Source organism: Penicillium digitatum, chromosome 2 (genome assembly GCF_016767815.1).
Source record: "Penicillium digitatum chromosome 2, complete sequence".
Classification (NCBI taxonomy): Eukaryota; Fungi; Ascomycota; class Eurotiomycetes; order Eurotiales; family Aspergillaceae; genus Penicillium; species Penicillium digitatum.
This window is the reverse complement of record NC_089385.1, coordinates 2,319,068-2,331,295: the sequence shown is the minus strand read 5'-3', so window position 1 is coordinate 2,331,295 and position 12,228 is coordinate 2,319,068. Positions and strand designations below refer to the sequence as shown.

The window sequence follows — 12,228 nt, the reverse complement described above, 5'->3', positions numbered from 1 at the left end:
TTTTTCGAAATTGAAACGGCAATACTTGAAATTACATCTCCCAAATTAAAAATACGACAATCTCCACGCTAATGCACTTCACAACCCACAGGCAGCCAATGAGAATGGCTATGTCCAGCCTCCCGTTTAAAATAGTGGGGAGCTATGGGCCATGGGTGTGACATCCAAGGTCTTAAATAGTAACATGTACCACGATTGAAAAAGGAAACGGCATCTGCATTCGATAGCTCTGTTGTTTGTCAACCGAACTCTCAAAAGGATCCCATTTACTAGTCTTTCCACAAGTGCTGGGACAAGGGGGACTCGGTAGAATGATGATTTAACGTCGTACGACTGATTTGCCGGTAATGACGACGATATACTCTGTTTTTTGTACAAAAGAGTTGGCACTGTCATCATCTCCCGCGAGGTCACTTCCCCTTTTATTCCCCTTTTAATCTTGAAAAGTGTTAATGTCATTAATTTGGATGCCTACCTACAACGTGCCTACATTTGTACTTGCCAATATAGATGTCAGTGTAGCTCGATGTGCATTAAAATAGTCTTGGAATACTATTGTACAGAAAAGTTGAGCTAAATCATAGGTGGATCCCGATGTTTTGTCGCAGAGATGATCCAGAGCCCCGCGTTGTTTCGCTTATATATAGAATTGGTTTCCACGATTTGGTTCGGTCTATGTAGAACATGCAATCCTCTGGGGCGAATGCTGTGGGTAGATTGTTGGTTATTTCATAATCCACACAGTCCACATCTTTAGCAAACCGGGTGATATGTCGACCTATAAAATACTTAACAGGTTCATAGACGTGTCTGTCCTTAATGTTTGGGTTATAAGAGAGTTAGAACATCCCTTAAACATGATATGAAAGGGGAAAACATTGCGCTTGCTTCATCAGACCTGACAACTGAGGTCTAGACAATCTCCTGTTTGATTTATACCAACAATCTTTTGGGGGAGGGAGAATTCAACAAGTCAACACTTAGATGAACAACCTTGCGAGAGTCGGTTAGGGCCTAACAACTGATCTGGGTTGCAGTTATTTAAAATACGACCTAGTCATCTAGCCGTTGCCAGTGCAATGGTAAGTCGAGTGATGATTTGACCCGAAAAATCCCCTTTGTATATCTATGTCGCAATGAATGAGTTCCTACACAGCTCAAGCCTTTCTTTCTCTTCGATGACCAGTTGCACCTCAAAATACCTGACCAGCTGAACTAGTTTACATTCAAATCGTAGCTACCGAATCTGCATGAGAAACTTCAAAACAAATGTCCAAGATCTGAAAATTGAATGACCCCTTCAGACTACCATCCCAAAAAGCAAGAAGAGAGTACATGGATGCTGAACATGCACTTTGTCGCCTCAGGCACAAACGCTAAACGCTTTCTGGCTGAAGTGGCCTCCCTACGGCGCGCCGCAACGCGAACTCCAGAAATCGAAATCTTAAAGCTTTCAACCCAACTCACCCTCATCTCTCACCTACCTCTTTCATCTGTTTACTCGCCGTTTAAAACATTCTTTTATTCTGAATCATAACCACAACTGCCGCAATCTTACATCTACAAGCTCCATCATGTAAGATTTTCTGCAGTGGTTCTAACGTCTGGCGCTGATCATCTTATAGGGAGAGCTTCGACAACATCTACCTGGACCTCTCAAAGCAGCCTGGAAAATGCAAGCTTGCTGAAAGTGGTCTGGGCTGGCGCCCGTCTGGTGGTGGCGATACTTTCACGCTCGACAGCAGTAACATCGGCGCAGCCCACTGGAGTCGCGCTGCGAAAGGCTTTGAGCTGAAGATCCTATCGCGATCATCTGGAGTAATCCAACTGGATGGATTTGATCAAGAGGTATACTCCACCGGGCATTTTGCGACCATTGACCCACGGACTGACAAGTCAAAAGGACCTTGAGCGACTCAGCAAAGCATTCAAGATTTGGTACGGCATCAACGTGGAGACCCGCGAGCACGCTCTGCGAGGATGGAATTGGGGCAAGGCAAAATTTACAAAAGCAGAGTTGGCCTTTAACGTCCAAAATCGACCCGCCTTCGAGGTCCCTTATTCGGAAATCTCAAACACCAACCTGGCTGGAAGAAATGAGGTAGCCGTTGAATTTTCCCTCCCCGCCGGCGATGGAAACGATGTCGTGACAAAGCCCGGAAGCACAAAGAACCGAGGCCGTAAGGCTGCTGCAGGCCCCGACGAGCTGGTCGAAATGCGATTCTACATTCCCGGAACGGCCATGAAGAAAGAGAAGGTGGAAGGCGCTGAGGACGAGGAGGAAGACAACGAGGAAGAGGTTGAGGAGCAGAATGCTGCAAATCTCTTTTACGAGACACTTATGGACAAGGCCGAGATTGGAGATGTCGCCGGCGATACCTTTGCTACTTTCCTGGATGTCCTTCACCTTACGCCCAGAGGTCGCTTCGATATTGACATGTACGAATCGTCCTTCCGGTTGCGCGGAAAGACATATGACTACAAGATCCAATATTCCGCCATTAAGAAATTCTTCCTTCTTCCCAAGAATGACGATACCCACACTCTGATTGTGCTTGGTCTTGATCCCCCTCTGCGACAAGGCCAGACCCGTTATCCTTTCCTGGTTATGCAGCTGAAGCTGGACGAAGAGATCAGCCTGGAGATGAACATGACAGAGTCGGTCCCCCTGCGCCTATGTTTACTTTACTAACTAACAACCCTTAAGGGATATCTTGAACAGTCAGTACAAGGACAGGTTGCAGGCGCACTACGAAGAGCCAATCCATCAAGTCGTCACCAAGGTCTTCCGTGGCCTATCCGGAAAGAAGGTTATCATGCCTTCCAGGGATTTCTCGAGGTTAGTTACTGCCAGCCTATATTTGCAAGACCATCGGAGCCCATTGCTAACATTCCCATAGCCACCATGGTCACCAGGGTGTCAAGTGCTCAATCAAGGCCAACGAGGGTCTTCTTTACTTCTTGGATAAGAGCCTCATGTTCGTTCCCAAGCCCGCGACCTACATTCAAATGGAGAACATCGCGATTGTCACAATGTCACGTGTTGGAGGCGCTGTTTCTGCCAGCCGAACCTTTGACATCACTGTGAGCTTGAAGGGTGGCTTGGGTGAGCACCAATTTAGTAACATCAACCGGTAAGTGTACCCCAGCGTTTTCTTGTTTCCAGGGATCTTCTAACAAAACAGCGAGGAGCAAAAATCCCTCGAGGACTTCTTCAAGGCTAAGGGTATCCGCATTAAGAACGAGATGGCCGAAGAGGTATGTGAACTTGTTTCCCTGGTAGGTCATTGCCAATATTAACCATCTCCTAGGCTGCTGGACTTATTGCTGCTGCTCTTGACAACGATGCCATGGGCTCCAGTGACGACGAAGTACGACCTGACCGTGGATCAGCAGATGAGGATGAGTCGTCAATTGATGAAGACTTTGCTGGTTCTTCGGACTCTGATGTGGCCGAGGAGTTTGACTCAGATCACGAGAGCAGTGGTGATAGCGACGAGGACATGGACGATGCTTCCGATGGAGGTGGCGACAACCAGGAGGCGGAGCGTCCCAAGAAGAAGCCTAAGACGACTAATTAGATGCACAGCCAGAGTTGTTTTTCCAAAATATCCAAGTCTCTTCTAGTAACGACGTTTTTATAGTCCACTGTTATGTTCCTGATAGTGGAGCTCACGTGAGCTGGTGATTGGCGGGACCAATTCTGGGACTTCTTAACCCCTGATCTCAGGAGAAGAGATATCTGGTAAGTAAATATACATAAGTACATATTCAGGAATAATGTATACGAGAGTAGCTTCCGAGCAATCCCCATCACCAGTGGGAAATCTCACATTCCTTGCTGAAAATAGAACTGCAGTCTTGTTGTGTAGAGCCAATGCGAGCTGCAGTTACGTGTAATTTACAGTGTTCGACGGTGTTCTATGGTGTACAGAGTAAATAGAGTGAAAAAGACCCGAGATCTCGATACAATAGAAGCAATTCAAGCAAACAAAAGACAATAAAGAAGAAGAAAGAAACGTTCATCAGATATAACAGAGGTACGAGTCCAAATTCCCAGGTTTATAGTTGCAACACATCAGGCGTTTTTCCAATGCGGGTCGATCCAAACCAACTCCAGAATAGCTGGGACCCGACAACCTTCCCCCTTTCTTTCCCAGACTGGCAGATTCAACCTCCTTCTCTCCATCATCTTCTTTCATTTCATTTCTTCATTCTGATCTTCTTTTCTTTTCCTCGTCCCTCGCTTCTGGCTAATTTTACTCAAGCCTCCCCCCTTTTTTTTTTTTAAAGGAAAGAACGATTCTAGGTACGGAGTACATCCCTCCTGTTCCCCGAATTTTTTCCCCTATCGCGACAATTCGACCCCACTGGAGATTATGAAAGACTACTGACGACATTCATCATCTAGGGGATCTTAATTCACTTTCACACATCCTAAATCCAAGGCTTTCGCAATGTGTAAGCTAACCCACCTGTGATCAGGAGACAAACAATCTCGAGGCTCTTCCCCAGACAAGATGCTGATAAGTTTTCAAAGCTTCAACACCTGCAAGTAGCTCCCCCGTCGCGTCTCCTGCTGCGTCCCGGGACTCTCCCGCACTCAACAACGGCAAGGAGTCGCCTTTCGTCGAGCGCAGCAACCCCATGGGCTCCGGTATCGCCCAAACCGTCACCTCCCGCGACCCCAAGGCCGCTGCTCAGGCCGCCACCGACATGAAGAATGTCGTCCGCCGCAAGCTGACTGGCTATGTTGGCTTCGCCAACCTGCCCAACCAGTGGCACCGCAAGAGTGTCCGCAAGGGCTTTAACTTCAATGTTATGGTTGTCGGTAAGTTAGACAGGTTATAATTTTCCAGGGACCAAACTTACATTCACCAGGTGAATCTGGCCTCGGAAAGTCCACTCTAGTGAACACTCTGTTCAACACCTCCCTCTACCCCCCGAAGGAGCGCACCGGTCCCAATGCCGATATCATCCCCAAGACCGTGTCTATCCAGTCGACCAGCGCCGACATTGAAGAGAACGGCGTGCGTCTCCGCCTGAGCGTGATTGATACCCCCGGCTTCGGTGATTTTGTCAACAACGATGACTCCTGGCGCCCGATCGTCGAGAACATCGAGCAACGTTACGACACCTACCTGGAGGCCGAAAACAAGGTCAACCGCAGCAACATTATCGACAACCGCATCCACGCCTGTGTTTACTTCATCCAGCCTACTGGCCACTCCCTGAAGCCCCTGGATATTGAGGTGATGCGCCGCCTGCACACCAAGGTCAACCTGATCCCCGTCATTGCCAAGGCTGATACTTTGACCGACGAGGAGGTTGCCCTTTTCAAGCAGCGTGTATGTTCTTGGAATCCCTTTCCAGTTCGTTTGAAACTGTAAACCCTGACTCATCTAGATCCTTGCCGATATCGAACAACACTCCCTCCAGATCTTCGAAGGCCCCCGCTACGAGCTTGACGATGAGGAAACCATTGCTGAGAACCAGGAGATTATGTCTAAGGTTCCCTTTGCCGTTGTTGGTGCGAACTCCGAGGTGACTACTGCTGATGGTCGTCGCGTTCGTGGCCGTAGCTACCCCTGGGGTATCATCGAGGTCGACAACGAGGAGCACTGCGACTTTGTCAAGCTGCGCCAGATGTTGATCCGTACCCACATGGAGGAGCTCAAGGAGCACACCAACAACTTCCTGTACGAGAACTACCGGTCCGAAAAGCTCACCCTGATGGGTGTTGCTCAGGACCCCAGCGTCTTCAAGGAGGTTAACCCTGCCGTCAAGCAGGAGGAGGAGCGCGCCCTGCACGAACAGAAGCTGGCTAAGATGGAAGCCGAGATGAAGATGGTGTTCCAACAGAAGGTCGCCGAAAAAGAAAGCAAGCTCAAGCAGAGTGAAGATGAACTCTATGCCCGGCATCGCGAGATGAAGGATCAGCTAGATCGCCAGCGTGGAGAACTCGAGGAGAAGAAGGGTCGACTCGAGACCGGACGTCCTGTCGAAGAGAAGGGCAAGCGAAAGGGCTTCTCGCTTCGCTGATGTCCATGTCTCTCCCATTGCTTTGGCCTCTTCCTATACTTCTGGCAACTAACCGATCCCACTCTCGTTTCCCCCTTTTTTTTTTTACTTACACTTGTCACCCATCACACTCCCTTACCATCCCATTACGCAGCTGCTTTCTCACTGGATGGGCCCACGCACCGAAAAAAGAATTAGGCTTTTTTTTCTTATCGATTGATTGATAATGCGATCCTGCGAGGGTCAGCCTGGGACCTTTCACTTCTTGCGATGTACTTTTTGCTACGCCATATCTTGTCTTGCCGCTTTTCTGTGTGCCCTATTACCCGCTCGTTTCGTTATTTTCTTAGTGTTTGGGACACTTGGTTGTTCACCGTCTGTCCGTTTGTTAGTCAATTCAGCGCTTCAACTTTAGAATTTGCATTTCACGTAAATGGTAGCTTGCGTATATAGATGGCAGAAATTATCGGCGTTCAAGTATACAAGTACTGGAGTAGTCTCTTTTACTGAGTGTTTACCCAAATTGATTGAATTAGCAGCGATTTTCCAAAAGCCAACCAGTTGAAAAAGGGGAGAGGCAAGAGAGAAAGTGAGACTAGAGGCAAACATGTTAGCCTACTCCGTACTATAGTTCGACTTCCCCTGACTTCGAACAAGAATTTTAGTGAGTTGTTCTGCCCACGGGCCTCATTTGCCCTACCCTTCTACATAGATACTACCTTTCGCCTAAGATCAAAAAAGCGATGGCACCCGAAATCGCATTGAATATCCACACAAACTAGCTATTGTACTGTCCCTAGTCGTTTTTCCTCCGTGGTACCAAACATTCCTTCGGGCTTATATGAACCTGGCGCTGCCAGAGGAAGGCGACTGTCGACAGAGTAAAATTAAACATCTTCAACCTAAAACCCAAAGACATGATCCTGCACAGACCAATGATATCTACTACTTGCTTGACAAATATAACATTGACTACATTGATAGAACAAGGCGAGGTACGTATCCCAACTCGCAGTTTTTTAAAGGCGGCTTATAAGTTAACGGGACTAGGGCTAGACTTTCCACAAACTCGGCCCATTACGAACAAATTAAGCAACAAATCTTCTTCGCCACTGTCCGACGATGCCACTATAGTGTTTGGGGGGTGATGAAAGAGGGCACATTCACGTTTATCGGGGAACAACCTTCTCTGAGTAGGCCCCTGGTATGTCGTTTGCGCTTGTTTGACCGAATGCCTTCTAAACTATTCAAGTGGTATCTTAAATTGTTGAGAGGGATGGTGAGAGACCTTCTCTTGCAAATTACAATCTAAGCTAGTCGAAATTTTCTTCAGCTGTGTCTCTCTGCGGTCAGAAAATCATGGCTTCTGTGGAACTTTTTTCCGTGCTACTTTGACTGTCAGAAATTGTCTCTATTCCACGATAGTAAATTATCCAAAGTGGGTCATAGCCCTTAGATCCACATCAGTACCATGTAAAGAATCGATATATGTGGTTACATCGTTATTTGACAGCTACTTTCCATGGATCCTCCATTAGAGAGCGGACAAGGATGATGACATAGTTGGAAAGGATTTTGCACAATTGGAAACACCTCGCTCGAGTGTAACAGCTTGTAATACATATAGAGTTGAGACGACTACGTGTGGGAAAGCGTGGGTAATATATTTACTATAGGTCATCGAGTTGGTCAAGTACTGGCAGTTGGATCCTGTAGAGGGTTACGGAAATCACGTGGTCATATATGACGTTGCTGTACTATATCCCATCTAGCAGAGTGGTAAACACTAAAGCGACTCATCTGGGCGCGGGATTCCTCTAAAGCTCCTCATTATCTAGGGGGTGCGCAGAGTCCCTTTAAATCTTACGGTTCATATAGCGCATAAACCAAATTAGGGCGCAGAACCCCTTTTTCCTTGTGCTTTCCTAAAAGCGGGCAGTGAGAACTCAATCTCTGTCCGGAATCATCTTTTTTTGTAATTATCTTACATTTTATATGCCTTTTCCTTGTGGGGCTACATGTTTCGATAACACAGGGCCGGCTAAAGGGGCAGCGAGGCTAATCCACCCTAGAACAGATCAACTAGGACAGCCTGTCCCGACATTCGTCTCGCCCCTTTTCATTCAACCCTAATCCAACCCTCTGGGAACCACAGCTATACCGCAAAGGAACGAAAGCTTCAATGAGGGTTTCAATTGACCGATGATGGTGTAAGCATTTTTGTTATGGTACACATTTGGGACCTACCTACTCCGAAAGCGACTGGTCCCGAGAAAGAAAGAAAGAAAAACACGCCTGCATCAAGGGAAATAAGGAATGGAAAATAAACAGTTTCAACCCCGCTTTACCAGGCCTCGGTGTCGAAGTTTTCGACCCCGAAGTAGGAAGCAACGACTGTACGGTCAGAGAACTTGCGACCTGCCAGCGCCTTGAGAGCGTTGGTGGCCGACTCAGCAGCATCGTACTTAATGAAGATTTTGCCAGCGCCGTGTCCACGCCGGGGGATCTTAATTCCAAGAATCGTTCCGAACTTTGAGCATTCATCGCTCACATCCTCCATGATTTCTTCGTAATCTTCGTCATTGAGAAGTTCGTCGAGCGTGACCATGTTGAGAAGCTGTAGGACCTGGGTGGTCTCGAGATCCTGGGAGGTGGTCTTGGCGAACATCTGCATGGCATTTACACCCATGTCGAGACCAGAGGCCTGTGTAGTTCCAATACTGGCGCGAACAAACTTAAGGTGGCGATCGACAAGTTCCATGCCGTTCAACCCCTCAACGGCCAGAGCAGTGTTGTTTGGGTCGACGTATTCATAAAAGGCAATACCCTGAACGCATTAGTCGCGAAAATCCGGACGATAGAACGATATTTAAACTTACCCGAGACTCCTCTGTAGCAGCATCCTTAACCAAGACAAAGGACTTGAGGTCACCGAATGACTTTAAGAGCATGATGATGGCTTCCTCATTGATGTAGGTGGGAATATTGGAGATGCAGATCTTGTTGGGTGAGTCAGGGACCTCATTCAGAACAACGCCAGCTTGGACAGGTTGCGATGCGCTGCCATCGGGAACAATATAGTCCTTTGGTCGCCGCACTTCAAGGCCCTTGTCTCCACTCTCCGCCATGGTAATTCCATCAAAAGCCAATGCGACTGTGGCGTCATTTGGATCCTTGAACTCCAGAAGAGCGAAAGTTTTATCTTCAGAAACTTGGGCCGAGATGCAGGGGTCGACACTGTGAACAACATTGAGACCATTCAACTGAAGATTGAAGAAAGCAATAACGGCATCGCCCGAGACACCGGACGGGATGTTGTAAACGAAAAGGCGCTTTGATTGGCGAGAGTTGGAAGGCTTGAGGGCAGCGTTGTCGCTATCGCCAGTAGGGGGATTCAGGAAGTCCTTCATGCGGCTGGGGTCCATCGGCTGCTGACGAGGAGCTCCGGGAAGAGGGAACATCCCTAACAATGTTAGACAATTCCACTAGCCCATAAGCTTCAAATACATACCTGAGATCTTTGCCTGTTCAGCCGTAACATTCTCGTAACCAGGAGGCTTCATGTCCCATTGAGTCAAACGACGTTTGCGGGTCAACACGGAGGACACATCTGTCAGATCGGGAGTAGGCTCCTTGCGGCGCGGGGGCGTGGCGCTTCGCTTGCGCTCTCTTCTCTCACGGTCTCCACGGTCTCCGCGATCACCACGGTCTCCGCCGCCACGTCCGCCGCGTCGGTCGTCAAACAGGTCACGGCGAGGTCTGTCGTCAAAGTCACGCCGGCGTCGGTCGCCCCGGTCACCACCACTGCGTTCACCGCCCCCACGCTCAGCGCGGTCACCTCGCTCGGCACGGTCGCCACGGTCCCACTCTCGATCATCACGACGGCCAGAGTAGCGATCTTCGCGCTCACGAGCACGGTAGTCACGGCTGCTTGAGTATGAGTTCACTTCGCGCTCCCGACGGGAGTCAACTCGGGATCCATGGTGAGGCGAACGCGATCGGCGTCGTTCACCGCGATCACTCCGATCGCCTCGTTCAGCTCCACGCTCGGTTCCTCGCTCGGAAACACGTTCAGCAGCTCGGTCAGCAGCTAGGTCAGCTCCGCGTTCAGTTCTTTCACCTCGGTCTCGATCACGTCGCTCGTCGCGCTAGAGATGGGGTCAATCGCCGCGGTTGCGATCAAAGATTGGCTAGGACTTACAAAGTAATCGCGTGAACGACCAGTATCTTAGAGATATTAGCAGCTATATCAGAGGTCACTGTAAAGATACTTACCCCTGGATGAGTAGGTGTCGCCGTTCATACTGAAGTTGGTTGAGGAAATGAAGCTTTGTCGCCAGCGAAGGGGAAAACTCATGGCCCGGAGCTGCAGGCGGTGATATCCCCACCGCCCGAGTATGAGTTGTGATAGCGGCAGAAAAGACAAACATGGAGACAACGACTCCGCGGTCTCGAACTACTATTCTTTGGGGTCTCAAAGATGTCTACCGGTGCTTTTTCAGAATGGCGAAAGCTGCCTTTGAGCTTGAGTGAGCTTTGCATCAACACTACTCTCAAATGTGGCCAGTCTTTTAGGTTTGTCACTCGAGTTTTCGGGTCTGCGGACTGTAGATCCAACGACTGACCTTTTAAAGATGGCAGAACTTCTCAGAGAGTCAGGAATGGCGATGCGTTCTCTATGGCAATCTTCTTTCACTAAAGCAAGACTCAAATTTCTTGTACTATAGATCCGTGCAACCTACTCCTCATACATCCACACCGACAACCTCCGATGACGACCACCTTGTCCGCATTATCAAGCATTACTTCAACCTGACGCCTAATTTGACCGAGCTTTACTCCCTATGGTCATCACAAGATCCCAATTTCAAGAAAAAGGCTGCTCAATTCACTGGGATTAGGATCCTTCGACAAGATGCGTGGGAAGCACTGGTATCATTTATCTGCAGCAGCAACAACAACATTGCACGGATCTCGCAAATGGTGGAGAAACTGTGCATACACTACGGAAATCCTGTGACCACCATTGGAGCCCGTGCCTATCATGACTTTCCTCCCCCAGGTGCATTGACTGGCAACGACGTGGAAAGCAATCTGCGCAAATTAGGGTTTGGATACCGGGCTAAATACATACACCAAACTGCGGTTATGGTGTCAAACCGAGACAAGGGCTGGCTAGAGAGTTTGAGCAACCCCGAGTGTCCAGCATTTGGTGTGGTACCCAAACCCAGCGGTGAAATGAAGCCAGAAGGGAGAGAGGGATATCGTGAAGCACATGAAAAGCTTCTTGAACTACAGGGAGTTGGGCCCAAAGTGTCGGACTGTGTCTGTCTAATGGGATTAGGGTGGGGAGAGTCTGTGCCAGTTGATACTCATGGTGGGTTCTCTTGATAATGCATCTGATCTTTCTCTAACTCTTTACGACAGTGTGGCAAATCGCACAGCGAGACTACCGATTTGGAAAAAGCTCTAATAAGAACTTGAACAAAACTACGTATGATGCTGTTGCCAATCACTTCCGCAAGCTTTGGGGCAAGGAAGCTGGATGGGCTCATAGTGTGCTTTTCACTGCAGACCTGCGTACCTTTGCAGACAAGCTTGCTGCAACCAAGAAGATTGACGTGAAAGTAAAAGACGAAGAGCCTTTTGTCAAGGTTGAGACAAAAGTGACAACTGCTCTCTCTTTGGAAGTTTCCGAGGAAGATATCAATATGAGAGTCAAGGTCGAGAACATAGATGATGCCAAGAAGCCCAGCGGCGGGAAGCGAAAGGCAGCTGATAACATTGTTCTTGCTGCTCAAACAACAAAGACACGGAGAGTGTCTGAGCGACTAAAGCGCTGAGATCACAAGGAACCAAATGCTATTCCAACCACCACTTTTGCCGTAGAAAAATATGTCTGTACAACTAACTATTGATTAAACAATGCCAAGTAGTGAACTCATGTGCCAAAGGCAAGATTTGTATAATGGAGATTTAAGATTCGTGCATTGTGGATGTGCATCTATTCAGCAATTCTAGCTATGACTGTTGATACCTAAAACCGTAGTTAGCACAACGGTCCGGTAGTTCAGAGCAAAATTCTTGAAGTTGATTTTAAGGTTGATCAGAAGTCCAGATAGATCATCGAGCTAGCATCCGAAAACACTAGCTCTGACATAAGAGGTACCAGAAAATAAAGTATAACAAATGTGTTGTATCATCATG

General features: G+C 48.2%; 4 protein-coding genes across 4 annotated transcripts; 3 read left to right on the top strand and 1 right to left on the bottom strand.

The window, feature by feature from the left end:
* Window positions 1-1,291: 1,291 nt before the first annotated feature.
* On the top strand, window positions 1,292-3,581 carry Pdw03_6874 (Structure-specific recognition protein, putative; the record flags this gene model as incomplete). Its single annotated transcript, XM_066101478.1, has 8 exons — window positions 1,292-1,506; window positions 1,568-1,576; window positions 1,626-1,848; window positions 1,904-2,658; window positions 2,708-2,839; window positions 2,901-3,134; window positions 3,186-3,258; window positions 3,312-3,581. The coding sequence occupies 8 exons, from the start codon at window positions 1,292-1,294 to the stop codon at window positions 3,579-3,581; spliced, it is 1,911 nt and encodes a 636-aa protein (XP_065956561.1).
* Window positions 3,582-4,457: 876 nt separating this feature from the next.
* On the top strand, window positions 4,458-6,042 carry Pdw03_6873 (Septin-like protein spn1; the record flags this gene model as incomplete). Its single annotated transcript, XM_014678975.1, has 4 exons — window positions 4,458-4,461; window positions 4,541-4,831; window positions 4,882-5,348; window positions 5,407-6,042. The coding sequence occupies 4 exons, from the start codon at window positions 4,458-4,460 to the stop codon at window positions 6,040-6,042; spliced, it is 1,398 nt and encodes a 465-aa protein (XP_014534461.1).
* A 2,323-nt stretch (window positions 6,043-8,365) lies between these two features.
* Window positions 8,366-10,324, bottom strand: Pdw03_6872 (Splicing factor u2af large subunit; the record flags this gene model as incomplete). Its single annotated transcript, XM_014678976.1, has 5 exons — window positions 8,366-8,848; window positions 8,901-9,484; window positions 9,533-10,169; window positions 10,223-10,248; window positions 10,297-10,324. The coding sequence occupies 5 exons, from the start codon at window positions 10,322-10,324 to the stop codon at window positions 8,366-8,368; spliced, it is 1,758 nt and encodes a 585-aa protein (XP_014534462.1).
* A 177-nt stretch (window positions 10,325-10,501) lies between these two features.
* Window positions 10,502-11,864, top strand: Pdw03_6871 (DNA N-glycosylase, putative; the record flags this gene model as incomplete). Its single annotated transcript, XM_014678977.1, has 3 exons — window positions 10,502-10,596; window positions 10,656-11,398; window positions 11,449-11,864. 3 exons carry the CDS (start codon window positions 10,502-10,504, stop codon window positions 11,862-11,864), a joined length of 1,254 nt encoding a protein of 417 aa, XP_014534463.1.
* Window positions 11,865-12,228: the final 364 nt, after the last annotated feature.